General features: G+C 33.5%; 1 protein-coding gene across 1 annotated transcript; it reads left to right on the top strand.

Moving 5' to 3' along the window:
- Positions 1-14,050: 14,050 nt before the first annotated feature.
- On the top strand, positions 14,051-17,913 carry LOC140891228 (protein SMAX1-LIKE 4-like). The gene is made up of 3 exons (XM_073299610.1): positions 14,051-15,331; positions 16,008-16,242; positions 16,328-17,913. The coding sequence occupies exons 1-3, from the start codon at positions 14,055-14,057 to the stop codon at positions 17,852-17,854; spliced, it is 3,039 nt and encodes a 1,012-aa protein (XP_073155711.1). The 5' UTR covers positions 14,051-14,054; the 3' UTR covers positions 17,855-17,913.
- Positions 17,914-18,478: the final 565 nt, after the last annotated feature.

Raw genomic sequence — 18,478 nt, 5'->3', positions numbered from 1 at the left:
AAGGGAGCATGTTCCAACACATGTCGCAACATAAATCAAGAAAAGGCAAAACTAGAAACTGAGCATGAACACATATCATGAATTAAACATAAACTTAGACATAGCACTGTTATTCATCTCGTTAATCATGGCTACTGATCAGTCCCTAATTGTTACTCCTCTAAGGGGACGAGGCCTTAAACGATTATTATAACCCACCGCATCAGGGCCATATCATATCTTATCATATTTTCGGAATTCCTTATCCACTTCTTAAGTCGAATTCTAACAGTGCATAACAAGGAGTTTCATGGAATAAACATGTACGAAATTCAAAGAAATATGAACCAGACGATGTACGATTGAGTTTTAACAAACAAGATCATGAACGTTTTTTTAAAAACATACATAAATATAAGCCCTCTTACCTTAAGTGATTTGTAAGAAAATCGTGCAGAAACTGATGTTTATGGTAAGCCTCAAACGTGAGCAGAAAACTTCTTCAACAATAGAACAGAGTGCTTGCTTGGAAACTGGGACAGAAACCTTGCTCAAACTTTGGGCAGGAATCTGCTCGAACTGCTGCTATCAAACTGGTGCTGCTTCTGCTATGCTTCGAAAGTGGCAGAAGGTTGGAACTCGAAAATGTGCAGTGTTTTACTCAGTTTTTGTACTCGAAAATGGTGTGATTTCCCTTCTGAATCTGCCACTATTTATAGGTGTAATAAGCAGCTGAAGGGCCTCCCATTCATGGCCAATAACTCATTTTAACAGCCATCATTTTCCATTATTGTGGCTGTTACATTTCTGACTATTACATGCAGCATGAATTTCGAAATTGACAACATAATCCATCAGTTTCAGCAGCCACTACTCTCCATCATTGTGACTGTTACCATTTCTTATGTTCAGTTGGTTCTTGCCCCTTTGTATTTCGAAATTCAATATTATACCTTCAGTTACATTTGCGTTTACATGACTGATAGAGTTACAGCTTTTGCCTTCAAGTACATGCATATAACCGTGGCTTCACATGAATATCAACGGATCATGCAAAACGACATCCAGTTTAGCAATCCAGTTTACCTCGCTAAACTGCTATGAAACTAAAACTTGCCCAATTGCTACGAAACTGAGTTTGCTCAACTGTTACAACATCGAAACTGCTTCAAGCTCTGTTTCGCACCAACATTCAGTTTAGAAAGATCAGTTTCACTCCAAGATCAGTTTAGTGAAATTCAGTTTAGAAGTCTAGAAACAGTACAAAAATCTTTAACAACTCTATTTATGTGTCTAACAGCTATATCACTCTTGAAGCCTATAAATAAAATATAATATAAGCTTTTGAAGAGGATTCAAAGCATGGGCTGCCTACTTAAAGAAATTAGCTAGAATGGGAGCAAAAACCAAGGTGTGAAGAACAAGAAGAAAGATGAGCATTCACCGCCAAGTTCTTTACACCAAACCAAGTTTATATAACACCCTTCCTTGTCCAAAATCTTTGTATATCAATTGAAGAGAGCTCACTCACACACATATGAGAGATGTTCTTTGAAAGATTATTTGAGTGAAAGTCTTAACACAAAGACGTTAAAGATTGTGTTTGTATTCTTGGCATAAAAGACGTTAAACATTATGCGGATTATGAAGTTGCGGCCTACAATCGAGTGAGCTGGAAGTTGTAAGATAGACAGTGGGCAAGTCCTAGTCTTGGAGTACGGGTTTGTACAAATGAGTTGTATAAATCAAAGTTTTCTAGTGATATCCTTCCGAGGAGAAAGAAAGAGTGACGTAGGAGTCGTTGAAATCTCCGAACATGCATAAAAAAATATGTGTCTATATATCGCATTTACTTTACTCTCGCTACTGATTTTTAAGATGCATTATTGAAGCAATTTATGTGTTCTTCATATCATACAAAGTGTTTGATAAAATATTTCAGCCAAAATATTTTCATTATTTCAACTTGCATTGTTTTAAAATGGCTTACAAAATGTTTAATCGATTTCTATGAAGGATTATTTCAAGTGTCTTCCGATTGGTTTGAAAATCAAACTCGATTTAATTCATCGGTGCTCAATATTTCAAGAACCGAACTATTGTAGTTTAAAATATTTTTAAGTGTGTATTCACCCACTCTCTACACACCGTTTTCGATCTTATCAAATGTAATGCTTTGTTGTTTTTCTGAAAATTAGGGGATATTTTTAAACTGCATTTTCTATTGCTAATGATTAAGTTATCTGAAACTTATGATGATTTTGTACTAAAATATGTACGGACATAAGATAGCAATTTTCAAACTGGTAAATGATGATTGCCAGATTGGGCGATCGACCAGTGTATGATAGGATAGGATTAAATTCAAAGCATACTACCTAGACTATACAAAATTAATATTCCCCTCTAGGTTGCTCGTCTTTTGAACAATATGGATGAGTCTATGTTACATATATCAGAAGTATTTATCGAAATGCTAAGATTTGACCATATCACAGGACATAGATCGGAAGAAATACTTTGTGTATCATATAATAATTTTGTGAGCTCAAAATCAAGATCCATAATTAAATAATTTCGATTAATTGAGTTCTCGTATTAATTTTTTTTTTTCAAGTTGAACTCAAAACTCGACTAAGGTGTAATACATCCTAATTGTCTCTATATCTGTAAAAATGTTCAATTTTTCCTATGATCATTTATTACTATTAATATGACTGCTCCAGTTCCTGCTGGAAAGCATAGGTTGTCGTCTGATTTAAATGCTTAATTAAGCCCAGTTATTATTTTCGAAAATAACAGCTCTAATTATGTTATCTCAAAGAAACTACTGCCGCCTATCTAATTAAAAGCACTTGAAAGGTGAAATATTATTACACCAATGGAACCCGATTTTCATCAATTTCATAACCTCCTATTGTTTTGGAATCCTCTCTTTTTTTTAAAAAAAAAAGAAAAGAAAAGAAAACATTTACTAGTTTACCCATGTACAAAACATATACTTTCTAGGTATTTTATTTATATATAGAACTTAAAGGCACGATATTGCCAATACAACAACGATTGTTTTCTTGTTTGTTTTTTCGTTTTTGTTACTTTATCGGGATGGCCCAAAATGTTTCGTTTCTTCATGGTTTGTGAATTTTTACGAACGAAGCTTTGTTGAATATTTGTCAGGAAACATGCAAACCAAATCATTTGACTCCTACAAATTTTTTTTTAAAAAAATTCAATCAAAGGGGAAAAAAAAAGAAAAGAAAAGAAATCGAAAGAGGGTACTTTTCTTGTAATAAGCGCAACCAATTATTCGTTTTGTCATCTTTATATAAACTCTTTCTAACCGCAATAATATTTTTTTTATACAAAAAAATTATTTTTATATGGGTTGAGTGAAAAAAAGATCTGTTACACAAAGTTAACTAATAAGATGGTTTCACGAAAGTTTTTATTTGTGCCTAATTATTTTTTATGTAGTACGAGATGAAATATTAAGTACTTATAATGATTTGAAAATACCTGTTTCTCACTTATTGAATTATAATGATTATATTTCTTAAGGGGAAATCCGAATTACGAAGGGATCTTTGATTTTGTACCACTAATTAAAAATTAGTCATATATCACGCTTAACCCTTCTTGTGCTCTTTTGAAATCTTTGATTGTGTAATTCAAATGCTAATGATCGTTAAGAGACAATTTATCCAATCGTACAAACATTGGATGATATAATCTACATGCTATATTTGACTTTATAATATATATATATATATATATATATATATATATATATATAGAATTTCTTTCAAGTGTCCATCTACCATGCCCACCACCATGACCATCAATGATGTAACACTATTCTATTGGACTTACAATTTATCACATTTTCATCACATCCAATAGAATAGTGTCATATCATTGGTGGGCATGGTGGTGGGCATGGTAGGTGGACACTTGAAAGAAACTATATATATATTCAACTATACAGACATAAATGTGATTTTTTTTTTTGTGGAGATATAATAGTGAGATTTAAATATATAGTTGTACCAAAAGATTAATAAAAAAACTTATGAGACAAAATGTAGACAATCGATTATTAAAATGTGGAAATAACAACTAATAGGTTACATTGCATATTTCAGCATCAAGCCGTTTAAATTAGTGTACATTTTGGTTTATATTTTTTCTTTATTAATTACAAAATTTCATTGGTTAATAAAATATTTATTTCTTATCATGGGTAGTTTTGTATTTAATAATTTTTTTCTATTATATTAAACTTGAGAGTGTGATAATAATTGTATTTGGTATGTTGATGTGTTACATTTCAAATTTAAAAACGGTCAATTTCTGTTTCCCTCTTTGGAAAACGTGGATAATATTATATCATTAATTTTACTATTATGTTTATAAGTATAACAAAATAGTATTATTATGAAAAAAACGTATAATTTATTTATGTACACGCATCGCGTGTGCTACCACGACTAGTTAATAAGAAAATTAGTGTAAGCAATACGTACACTACAAAATGTAAATTTAGCATTTTTCTTAAAAAAAACTATCCAAACACTAATTATATTTTTTTCCCCTAAATAGACTCAATATTTACGTGCAACAACGATAACACCCACATACAAAATATTTTTCAAACCCTTCATTTCAAATTTGATGCTATCCATGCGTGATCTCGATTCCATTCATGCAAGATTTGATTGCTAATAAATTATCTCGAATCAATAAATAAAAGTTAATATATATAGTAAGCATTAATTTAACTAATTGGATGGTTAAAAAGGTAACTAATAAAGGAAATTAGTTTATGAGCGAGAGTGACAAAAGTTGGCATGCATTACTTCACTATTCCAGAGATCGTAGCTATCTTTTTCTTGATTTACCAAAAAGTGTCATATATATATATATGTATAAAAGATCTGTGAGACGGTATCCGAGTGAAAATCATTTTGACAAAAAAATAATATTTTCTCATTAATTATGTCATGTTGAGATTTGTCTCACAAAATCAACCTTTAAAACGATCTCATATGCATTTTTGTGTGTCTATACGTATACCATATATACACACACAAATATATATATATAAAACGTATGAAAGACAGAGAGTTGCTTTTTGGGTACTTGGGGGAATAATAAATTAAAACACCGATTAATAGCGTCAGACAATGCCATTATCTTTTTCTCTTCCAATAAAGAGACGAAAATTAATAGCTAAATAAATAATTAATGAAGATAGCTAAAATAGTTTGTTGTGCTTACATAGTTACATTGCTGCTCATTTTCAATTATTAACCAAAACAATCCTCCTACCTATTGAAATTGCAATATCTGTAGATCCACTGAGCCCTATTTACAAACTTATACCTTTTTTATATATAAAATAGTTTTTAAAAATTTAAAGATTAAATTAAATTTGAGAAAAGATTGTGTAACATAATTACTTAATTTTGTATGTGTGTATATATATATATATAGAGTAATTTTCAGCTGTCCAAGCATTCCTGTCCAACTCGTCCCCGACCACTAAAATTCGCTACCGGGTTTTAGTTGTTTTTTTTAAAATATTTCGTATTACTAAAACCTACTACCGGGTTTTAGTTGTCGGAATGAGTTGGACATCATTGGTTGGGCAGCTGAAAATTTATATATATATATATATATATATATATATATGTGTGTGTGTGTGTATATATATATATATATATATATATATGTGTGTGTGTGTGTGTGTGAAGAACTCATTAAATGGTGAGAACTGTTGTGAAAAAGTAAAAATTTACGGTAAAAAGTAAAAACTCAAAAACTCAAAATTTATCAAATTCTACACTTTATAAAATTTTTCTCTCTTCACAATTGTGTTTTTCTACACAAATGGAGAGACTTATTTATAGATCTCAATTGGAGATTAGTCAAAAATTAATACATCATTAATTACATCATTACACACTAATTTTCAATATTTTACAACTCAATTTTCAACTTTCAACCTTCAACATTCAACAATAAATAATAATATATATTTATATATATTTTCAACACTCCCCCTTGTGATGATGATCATGATAGAATGACTATCTCCATTACGTGTTGTATACTGCCTCGTTAAAAACCTTACTAGGAAAAACCCATTGGGACAAAAACCATAGTAAGGAAAAAAGAGTGCAGCCACGTAAACTCCCCCTGATGTCAACATGAATGATTCTTCACATATTTCGTAGATTGCGCATCCCAATATTATAAATGTGTTTTCTGAATATCGCCGTGGAAAGTGCCTTTGTGAAGAGATCGGATGAGTTCTCACTTGATTGAATGTAACAGATATCAATATCTTTATTCTTCTCCAGCTCTTGAGTGTATGCAAAGAATTTAGGAGGAATATGTTTAGTTCTGTCACTTTTGATGTATCCTTCTTTCATTTGGGCAACACATGCGGCATTATCTTCATACAGTGTGATTGGATTCTTGTCCACTGATAATCCGCAAGAAGTTTGGATATGCCGAGTCATTGATTTAAGCCAGACACATTCACGGCTTGCTTCATGTAGTGCAATAATCTCGGCATGATTTGATGAAGTTGTAACAAGTGTTTGTTTCTGTGATCGACAAGAGATTGCAGTGCCTCCACGAGTAAATACATATCCGGTTTGGGAACGTGCCTTATGTGGATCAGATAAGTATCCAGCATCAGCATAACCAATTATTCTCTGATTTGTATCTTTTGGATACAAAAGTCCCAAATCCGTCGTTCCTCGTAAATAACGGAATATATGTTTAATTCAGTTCCAGTGCCTCTTCGTTGGACATGAACTGAATCTTGCCAATAAATTTACTGCAAAAGATATGTCTGGTCTAGTGCAATTTGCAAGATACATAAGGGCACCAATGGCACTTAGATATGGTACTTCAGGACCAAGAACAACTTCATCATCTTCACATGGACGAAATGGATCCTTTTCTATATTCAATGATCTGACAACCATTGGAGTACTTAAAGGATTTGATTGATCCATATTGAAACGTTTAAGGACCTTCTCTGTATAATTAGACTGGTGAACAAAAATTCCACATTCTTTTTGTTCAATTTGTAAACCAAGACAATACTTGGTTTTTCCAAGGTCTTTCATTTCAAATTCTTCCTTCAAGTATAACATCACTTCTTGAATTTCTTTATTCGTTCCAATGATGTTTAAATCATCAACATATACAGCAATAATCACGCATCCCGATGTTGTTTTCTTGATGAAAACACAAGGGCATATTGGATCATTTACATATCCCTTTTTCATCAAGTGTTCACTTAGCCGATTATATCACATTCGGCCGGATTTCTTTAACCCATACAATGATCTTTGTAATTTCACAGAATAAAATTCTCTGGGTTCTGAACTTTGTGCTTCTAGCATCTTAAATCCTTCAGGGATTTTCATGTATATATCACTATCAAGTGATCCGTATAAATAAGCTGTAACAACATCCATTAGACGCATGTCCAAGTTTTCAGACACTGCTAAACTGATCAAATACCGAAACGTAATTGCATCCATAACAGGAGAATATGTTTCTTCATAATCAATTCCAGGTCTTTGAGAAAAACCTTGTGCAACAAGTCGAGCTTTATATCTCACTATTTCATTTTTCTCATTTCTCTTTCGAATAAAAACCCATTTGTACCCAACAGGTTTAACACCTTTAGGTGTAAGGACTATAGGTCCAAAAACACTACGTTTATTTAGCGAATTTAATTCAACCTGGATGACATCTTTCCATTTTGACCAATCCTTTCGAGTTTTGCATTCACCAAAAGATTTTGGTTCATTATCTTCATTTACGATGTCACATGCCACATTGTACGAAAATATCTCATCAATATCTTGTACATTCTTTCGGTTCCATATTTTTCCAGTATTAATATAATTGATAGAGATTTCATGATTCTCGTCAGTTTGTGGTTCTGACAGAATATTTTCATCATCGTGTGTTTCTTCTGGAACACCATTTTCTATTTTCTGATCATCATTTTTCTCTATGTATTTTCTTTTCCGAGGATTTTTATCCTTTGAACCGATTGGCCTTCCACGCTTCAGGCGTTTTATGACATCATGAATGTCTTCATTTTGTTTCTTTGGAATTTCAACTCGAGCAGGGGCATTTACAGCAGGTATATATGATTTTGTTACCCCTTTTGTGTCTACAAATGCATCTGGCATTTGATTTGCTATTCTTTGCAAATGCACAATTTGCTGTACATCTTTATCACATTGTTTAGTTCTAGGATCCAAATGTAATAATGATGGTACATACCATGTGATTTTTTTTCGATGTGTTTCTTTTCTCCCCCTAACATTGGGAAGTTATTTTCATCAAAATGACAATCAGCAAACCGTGCTGTAAACACATCGCCTGTCTGAGCCTCAAGATATCTAATGATTGATGGACTATCATAGCCGATATAAATACCATTCTTTCTTTGAGGTCCCATTTTTGTTCTTTGAGGTGGTGCAATAGGCACATACACCATACATCCAAAAATTCTCAAATGAGAAATATCTGGTTCTTTGCCAAATACAAGCTGCAATGGGGAGTGTTTATGATATGCACTTGGCCTGATGCGAATCAATGCAGCAGCATGTAAAATTGCATGTCCCCATATAGAAATAGGGAGTTTCGTTCTCATAATCATTGGTCTAGCAATCAACTGCAGACGTTTAATCAATGATTCAGCTAATCCATTTTGTGTATGAACATGAGCTACAGGATGTTCAACAGTAATTCCCATCGACATACAATAGTCGTTAAAAGTCTGGGAAGTAAATTCTCCAGCATTATCAAGTCTTATTTTCTTGATCGTATATTTGGGAAATTGATTCCGCAATTTTATTATTTGAGCCATCAATTTTGCAAATGCCACATTCCGAGTGGACAATAAACATACATGTGACCATCTGCTAGAGGCATCGATCAATACCATAAAGTATCGAAATGGTCCACATGGTGGATGAATTGGCCCACAAATATCACCTTGAATACGTTCAAGAAATATGGGTGATTCCTTTTGGATTTTAGCTGGTGATGGTCTTATAATAAGTTTTCCCAGAGAACATGCCTTACACTGAAACTTATTATTCTGAAAGATCTTCTGGTCTTTCAGTGGATGACCACTTGTATTTTCTATAATCCTTCGCATCATTATTGAACCAGGATGTCCCAATCGATCATGCCAATTTGTTAGTATTGAAGAATTTCCAATAACCATATTTGATTCGATTGGACTTATATGTGCATAATGCAATCCAGTAGGGAGCATTGATAATTTCTCAACTACATATTTCTTTCCTGATTTATATGTAGTAAGACACATATATTTCTCATTTCCTTCGGTTATTGTTTCCGTATCATAATCATGAGAATATATATCATTAAAACTCAACAAATTTCTTTGTGATCGTGGTGAATATAAAGCACTATTTATCAAAAATTTTGTACCATTAGGTAACAAAAATTGTGCTTTGCCACATCCTTCAATCAAGTCTACAGGACCTGATATTGTATTCACCATTGTTTTTGTTGGTTTTAATTCCAAGAAATATTTTTCATTTCTGAGGATAGTGTGCGTTGTACCACTATCTGGTATGCAAACTTCCAGTGCATTATTTCCATCTTTGATCATAGCATTTTCCATAATGATCTTCAAAAACAATATGCAATAAAATGAATTAAGAAAGATACATGCAAACAATACATGAAAAATATAATATGTTTTATAAAATAAAAATTACATTGTTACATTCTTTTCCCACCAGTATATTTAATCAATATCTTCGAAATCATTCAAAAAGTAGGCAGCATCTAAATTCATTGAACCACTTGCATGGTCAATGTTTTCAGTAAAATTGGTCTCTTTTTCTTTCCCCTTTATTGAATCTTTATAGAGCTTACACAGATGCTCAGGGGCTCGACAAGTTCTTGACCAATGTCCTGGAGTGCCACATCTATAACAAACACTCTCAGTTCTTTTTGGATGATTTTCATTTTCACCCGTATTATCATGCTGCCTCTTTTGTGGGTGGTTCGTGACGTTCCTTTGAGATGAGTTATTGAAATAACTATATCTTTTATTTTCAAATCCACGGCCTCGACCACGACCGCGATCATTTCTACGCCCACGTCCACGCCCACGTCCTCGTCCACGACCTCGACCAAAATCTTGTCTATATCTTTGATTTTGGTTTTCATTTTTACTTACGACATTTGCTTCAGGAAATGCCGTTGAACCAGTAGGTCTGGACTGATGATTTCTCATGAGCAATTCATTATTCTTTTCCGCCACGAGTAAACATGCGATGAGTTCTGAGTATCTTGAAAATCCACGCACTCTATATTGCTGTTGTAGAGTTATATTTGATGCGTGGAATGTGAAAAATGTCTTTTCAAGCATTTCCATCTCAGTAATATTATGCCCACAAAATTTCAGCTGTGAGACAATTCGATACATCGCAGAATTATAATCACTCACATTTTTAAAATCTTGGAATCTTAAAGTATTCCATTCATCTCGTGCGGTCGGAAGTATAACTTCCCGTATATGCTCAAAACGTTCTTTTAACCCTTTCCACAAAATCATTGGGTCTTTTTCGGTCAAATATTCACATTTCAACCCCTCATCAAGATGTCTGCGTAAAAATATCATCGCTTTTGCTTTATCTTGTGAGGATGATATGTTATTTTCTTTGATAGTTTCGTTAAGACCCAATGACTCGAGATGCATTTCTACATCGAGGGTCCATGGCATATAATTCTTTTCGGTTATATCAAGTGCAATGAATTCGAGTTTCGCCAAGTTCGACATGGTGATACTAGAAAATAACAATGCATTTTATTAGTTAATTTCCATAAATATGACAATACAAAATAATGGAAGAACGTAAATTACAAGTGCGTATACAAATAGAGAAAAAATATGTGTTGGAAAATCGCTGGTGAGTAAAAGACTCGTGAGCATGATGATCATAGTCGTTATGAAAAATATCCTTATAAATGTCATCATCTCCATCTTCGAAAAAACCGAGGATAAAATATTTTGAGAGAAAGAATGAATTTGGTGTGATTGAAAATGAGTTTGAGTGAACATATTTATAGGGCAAAAACTAGCCGTTTTGTTACCGTTTGTGACCGTTGGGGGTAAAGAAAAAATTGAGTATGTGTTGAATAAAAATTCGTGATAATCATGTAATGCATATAATGATAATCATAATTAAATAATTATGTATATCATATCACATTATTATAAGGTCAGTGTCGTAGACAGCTTTTTATATAATGTTGTGAAATTATACCAATATAGTTAGTATAAAGTCAGGTATAGTATATCATATCACATTATTATAAGATCGGTGTCGTAGACAACCTTTTATATAATAACATGAGATTATACAAATATGGTTAGTATATAAATACACAATAATATATATCATATCACGTTATTATAAGGTCAGTGTCATAGACAACCTTTTATATAATAACATGAAATTATATATTAATATAGTTAATATATATATACATAATAAATATATATCACGTTATTGTTTAAAAACCTTAGAGGCTTTTATACTTGTCGTATCCCTTACCGGGAGTGTGGGATGTCGTCTTAACATCCTCCCAGGATTTATAACAAGTTTTGAAAAAAACTTATTTTTTCATAACATGATATTATATATTAATATATACACAATAAAAATATATAAACAGTAAAATAAAAATTCTTACTTGTTGAATATTTTTTACTTCTTCTTGTATTTTGGAGCGTCGGAAAATATAGAGAACCTTCGAGCGATCGTGCTGATAACGTGTTGTGAAAAAGTAAAAATTTACGGTAAAAAGTAAAAACTCAAAAACTCAAAATTTATCAAATTCTACACTTTATAAAATTTTTCTCTCTTCACAATTGTGTTTTTCTACACAAATGGAGAGACCTATTTATAGATCTCAATTGGAGATTAGTCAAAAATTAATACATCATTAATTACATCATTACACACTAATTTTCAATATTTTACAACTCAATTTTCAACTTTCAACCTTCAACATTCAACAATAAATAATAATATATATTTATATATATTTTCAACAAGAACAAATTAAATGATTAAACATGAAAAGGCAGACATGTCGCTTTTTCTTCTTTTATCTCTTTTCACAAACTCTCTGCCTCCTTTCCACCTTTTTCTTTTTACCACTTTATTTGAATTTCTGTTGGTTCACTCTTTTATTCAAAGAGGTGATGTGGATAAATAAAAGTTTTAAAAAATAAAAAAATGCATAATTAATAATTAAAAGTGGGGTCAAATTGTATAAATTTTTAGGAGATGTAGTCCTCTTTTACTTTAAAGAATATTAATTTGCAAGAAATACCAAAAACACTAGTGAAGGAAGGTATTTAGGAAAAAAATTACTAAAGATAACCTAGTTATATGTTTGGTGAGCTGGTCTTTAGTGATTCGAGTCAATTTTATTTATATTTACAATAAAAAATATGTTTTTTTTTCATAAGATGATCCAAATATAAAATATATCTCACGAGAGTTTTTGTAATGTTGGGTTTTGTCTTAAAGAATAAAAGAACACAAAACTTTTGTCAAATTGACTCAGAATTAATTATATAAAACGGCTTCATGTCTCTAGTAGTATATTATTTTTACATAAAAAAAATACGTTAAAAATATTAATTAATAAATCAAGCATGAGCTATATTTATAGGTTAAACTCAACCCAAATTTGTCCGCAAATTTTTAATATCAATACAATACAACCAATTTTTTATCTTATCATAAATGGTTTATCGATCATTCATGCAAAACAAATTTTTGCAATACATATACAATGGTTAGTTTAGATATAAAAGTTTGTTTGCAATATATAAGCTATTTTTTGAAAAAATAATTAACTGAGTTGAGGTTTTCAAATTTTTACGAGAAACATAGGTTCAATATATTAATATTTTATATATATGAATCAAAAATAGTTTTTTTTTAAAAAATACAGAACCAGTAGTAAACAACATTTTTCAGCGTCCGGATTTTGATTTTCTGGTTACGTGAACTAAAAATAAAATTATTAATTAGTGCTTTATATAGTTTATTTAGAAACAAATAGATGCAATTTTATTTTCTAAAAAAAAAAAGATGCATTTTTATTTTTAAATATATAATAGTAAAAACGTTATGATTCTTATTTTCAAAATAAAGGGATTTTCAAGTCTCTAAACACTTTACATGTGTGGATAAATCAGTAAAAATTAGCACTTTATTTACAAGGAGAAGTTGCGAATTGCGACAGAAGTTCAAAAACCACATTTCTTGATTTTTTTCTAAAAAAAAAAAAATAAGAACCCTTTTTTATTTTCCTAAAACAAAAATAATTTTTTTCCCCAAAAATATTGTTTATTAAAAATTACTCTTGAAATAATAGCGCCTCTATATCCAAACATTTTTAGCAATATTTACAATATACAATGTTAAAAGAAGGGAGAACCCAACTCTTTTGAATTTGAATTCTCTCTCTTTTTCTCTCTCTCTCTCTCTCTCTCTATTTAAAAAAAGAAAAATTTGAATTTTTTCTCCCTTCTCGATTTGTTGATAAAAAGTACAACTATTATATGTCCAATAATAAAAATAAAAATAAAAAATCCCAAAATTAGTGTCTAAAACTCTGTGTCTCCATTACTGTAAAACCTCAAGCCTAATATATGACCTCCCCTTTTGTCAAATAGACCTATCTATCTATTAATAATATTCTCCCAACAACACATCACCTATTTATTCCCTTTGCACCAAATATCACTACACCATTAATTTCAAACACAACGTCCCATTTTTCTCATATCCCAATCCCACACAAGATCCCGCGCAGACACACAGACACACAAAGTGTTTGTGGGGGGGAAGGGATCATTCATCATAGTTTGAGAAGAAACAAGAATCAGGTTTCCGAGTTTTCACGGCGAGGAAAGAGAGATTTTTCTTCCGGGGGTGGGGGGTGTTTGGGGGGTGGTGTTCTAAGTTATGCGTGCAGGAGTTTGCGCAGCTCAACAGACCCTCTCCTCGGAGGCTGCTTCCGTGTTGAAGCATTCTCTCAGCCTGGCACGGCGGCGCGGCCACGCTCAGGTCACTCCACTGCATGTCGCCGCCACTTTGCTGAGCTCTAGAGCCAGTCCTCTCAGAAGGGCTTGCCTTAAATCTCACCCTAACCAACCTTCGCATCCGCTTCAATGCAGAGCTCTAGAGCTCTGCTTCAATGTCGCCCTGAATCGTCTTCCTGCCACCCCTACTCCTCTTCTTCACTCCCAGCCTTCCTTGTCTAATGCCCTTGTTGCTGCTCTGAAAAGGGCTCAAGCTCACCAGAGGAGAGGCTGTATTGAGCAGTCGCCGCCGCCTTTGATCGGTGTCAAAGTTGAGCTGGAACAGCTTATTTTGTCGATCTTGGATGACCCTAGTGTGAGTAGGGTTATGAGGGAGGCTGGTTTCTCAAGTACTGCAGTGAAAAATAACATGGAGGAGTCTAGTACTAATTCCGTTTCTTCTGTTTTTCAGTGTTACAACACTTCTGGTGGGATTTACTCCACTCCGAGTTCACCTCCGAATAATAACGATCAAAACCCTAATAGTTTCTGGCATTCCAATGTGATGTCTTATGTTTCTGAGCAAAACCCATTGATCTTTTCACCTCAGAAGAGTTTTTTAAGTAAACCCATCTCAAACAGTACTTCCTATCTGAAGGAAGATATCAAGTTGGTTTTGGAGGTTTTGCTCAGAAAGAAGAGACGAAACACTGTGATAGTTGGTGACTCTTTCTCCATGAATGAAGCTCTTGTTGCGGAGTTAATGAATAAAGTAAAGAGAGGAGATGTGCCTGAGGAGTTAAAATCCGTGTACTTTGTTAAGTTTCATTTCTCATCAGTGCCACTCCAGCTCATGAAAAGAGAAGAAGTGGACATGCATATTGGTGATCTGAAAAGAAAGGTCGAATCTTTTGCGTCAAATGGTAGAGTTATAATCTACACTGGTGACTTGAAATGGACAGTGGAAGAAGTGTTTTGTGCTGGTAAGGAATCCACGGTTTATAGCCCTATCGATCACTTAGTTTCTGAGATTGCAAAGTTGCTTTCTTGGTATAATAATGACGGTTTAAACACAAGAGTTTGGTTAATGGCTACTGCGAGTTACCAGACTTATATGAAGTGCCAAATGAAGCAGCCACCTTTGGATGTTCAGTGGAGTTTGCAAGCTGTGTCTGTTCCTTCTGGTGGACTGGGGTTGAGTCTCAATGCTACTGCTGCCGTGTGAGTTCTCAAATTTCTTGATTTTCATGTTTTTTTTCAAGAAATAATGAAAAAACAATCTTTTAATTAATTTTCTTTCCGGATATTTGTTTTGAGTTTAAAGTTTTAACCAAAGATGAAAGAGTATAGATTATGAGAATGAGTTTCTGCTTTTGTTTACTGTGATAGGAATTGTTCTTAGAAACCAAAACAAATAACAGACAAAGACTCTTGAATTATGCTTGTTTGTAGAGTCAATTGACTATTTTTGGCTGGTTTTAAAGCGCTTTTTGTTTTAAGCATTTGCCCTTTTCTTGTAAAGATTTATTCATTGTCTGGATATAATGAAATGCTGGCACATAGCAGAGTGGAAAAGTTCTGCTATGAAGACGTACTATTTACTTTCTAACTTTGTTTGTCTGCATATGTTGATAAGTACTTCGGTCGCAAGTTCATGAATTCAAATGATTTTATGGGTATTTTTTCAAAAGTACTATATATGAATGTTTTGGCTCCAAAAAGGTGTCAAAGTGTTGTCTGTTTGAATAAGAGTACTCATTTCCTTGCTGTAAGCTTAATTTTAGTTAATTTTTTAATACAATTCAGATCTTCATGGCACAAAGAAAAGCAAATTTACATGGAAGTATATTTTTTCAAATTTATCTTAAGACTCATGTCCCTAATTTTCGTAATGCAGTGGCCTGGATTCAAGAATCACCTTTAATGAAAATCCACCAAATGTAATGCACAAAAGGCCATTTTTCGGCAAGGAAGAAGATCAAGATGTTCTGAATTGCTGTCCAGAATGCATTTCCAGCTATGAAAAAGAAGCTAGCCAGCGCGATTCGCTTTCGTTGAACAAGAAAACAGAGAACGGTTCTGTCCAATTACCATATTGGCTCAAGCCACAAGGCATTGATTCACCTGAGAAGGTACAAATTGCATATATGTTTTTTTCTAGCAAATGCTGAAATTTTTATTTTTACTCATGGTTCATTTTCTTTTGGATTTCATCAGGAAGATTTGATTCAGCTCAGGAGAAAATATAACAGACACTGCCAGAATCAGCATGGTGGAAGCCGAAATCCAAATAATTCGAGTGCAAACATTGCGAACCAGAGCTATCTTGGTAGAAATCACTTCAATACTTCATCATATCCATGTTGGCCAAATATGAACATGTATGGTGATTCAGATACAATTTCGTTTGGTTATTCTTCTGTCAAGCCTAATCAAATCGCCACTGCTCTGCCTCGATTCAGGAGGCAGCAGTCCTGCCATATCGAGTTTAGTTTTGAGAATGGAAATTCTAAATACCAGTCGACGAATCCGAACTTGGATTCACTCAAGAGCATGGATGATAAGGAAGTGAAGATCACTCTTGCTCTGGGGAATTCCATGTTTGCTGCTGCACCAAACACTGAGATGGTTAAATGGAATGCTGAAATGTGTAAAACATTACAAGAAAACTTTCCATGGCAAAAGGAAAGTATTCCTTCCATTCTACAGGCACTGATGGATCCTAATGGATTGGACCAAGACAAATGGTTGCTAATTCAAGGAGACGATTTTATTGGAAAGAGACGACTGGCTATCGGCATAGCGAAATCCATGTTGGGTTCTTCAGATTTGGTGTTCTGCATGGATATGAGGGAAAATACAAGAACATTGACTCAGAACTGTGAGATGCTCCACAAGGCACTGAAAGTTCATGAAAAGATGGTAGTTCTTGTTGAAGATGTAGATTGTGCTGATCCTGAGTTTGTTAAGTTTCTTGATGATGGATTTGAGAGCGGAGACGTGGGAAAATTGGTGAAAAGAGAACGACGATCGGGAAACAATATAATGATCTTAACAACTAATGATTCCTTGAGTTTTAGCAAAAAAAGGGATGTCACAAATTCTGTCATTCAGATGAAAATAGGTGTCAGTGAATCCAAACTGGATTCAGGGGTGGTATCTGTTCTTGATCATAAGCGTAAATCGGATTGGGATTCACCGATCAAGAACAAGAGCCGAAGGAGCAGCGAAATAGAAGAGGTTTTATCAAACGAGCTCGACCTCAATGTAAAAGTTGATGAGGATGAGCAAGGAGAAGGCAGAGACTTGAGCCCCATCTCAAGTGATTTAACTCGTGAGATCACGACGGATCAACGGAATACACCAGCATTGCTTGGAAAGATAAAGAACCGCTTCGTTTTCAATCGGAGCACGGATCAAGAAAACCAAGCAAAGGACATGTTCTTGTCCATGTTCAAGAGATCTTTTCAAGAGGCTTGTGGGGGTTGTAGAAACATAAGCAGTTTCAGCGTCGACGAGACGGTGTTGGAAGAAGTTTTTCGAGGGTCTGGTTTTTATCTTAACAACTTGTTCGAGCAATGGTTAAACGACGTTTTTCAAAGAAGTTTACACATGGTTGATACTGGGGAGAGGGGAAATATTAGTGTTAGGCTGTGTTTAGGAGGAAAAGGGGGATATTGTTCAGACAATGGATTCATGGGCACAAGCCTTCCCAATGGAATCCAAGTTTCTTTCATAGTTTAAAATTAAGAGCATGTGAGATGTTCATGTTCTTAGGTTTGTAATTACTGATCTTCTAATACAATGCATGGTTTGTTTTTAACAGCACAGTTTCTATAACTTGATATTGCCTTCTTTAAAACAAAGGATTTTTGTGACTTCGTCGTTTGTGTCGGAGCTTGCATCGCTTCGACGTCCGTCGTCGGACCGAACAAGCCGGAAGGTGCAAGAGGATGAACAAGCTAAAAGTTCCTTGAAAGTGTATACATATTTAATATCCATCGAAAAGGCAAAAAATAGTGCTACTAAAAAACTACCATTTTTTGATCTTACCAAGAACAACACTAAAACATCAATTGGTGCCTTGAAACCGGGACCTAAGTAGGTTTCTCATGATGAGATATGCACGTATAAATATCGTGCGTTAGAAAAGCAGATTTGAGATTAAGGAGGATGTGGAAGTCACTAGCCACAATTGAATTATCCCTTTTTGTAAACAATATATTATCCGCACTATGTTAACAAGAAGTGTCTGTGTTGATCGATTATGTAAATTTTTTTTCATAAATGATCAGGTATTCGATTGAATCAACACTTTCTTAGAGGAACTAGTCAACTTACTCAGTACGATTGACCTGATCATTGAGT

The sequence above is a fragment of the Henckelia pumila genome, chromosome 3, assembly GCF_033568475.1.
Source record: "Henckelia pumila isolate YLH828 chromosome 3, ASM3356847v2, whole genome shotgun sequence".
NCBI classification, from domain to species: domain Eukaryota; kingdom Viridiplantae; phylum Streptophyta; class Magnoliopsida; order Lamiales; family Gesneriaceae; genus Henckelia; species Henckelia pumila.
This window is presented reverse-complemented; position numbering and strand designations above follow the sequence as displayed.

Coding starts and splice junctions, on each gene's coding strand:
- LOC140891228 (XM_073299610.1), top strand. CDS start 14,055: ATGCGTGCAGGAGTTTGCGCAGCTCAACAGACCCTCTCCTCGGAGGCT. Junction 15,332..16,007: donor CTCAATGCTACTGCTGCCGT/GTGAGTTCTCAA, acceptor TTCGTAATGCAG/TGGCCTGGATTCAAGAATCA. Junction 16,243..16,327: donor GCATTGATTCACCTGAGAAG/GTACAAATTGCA, acceptor GGATTTCATCAG/GAAGATTTGATTCAGCTCAG.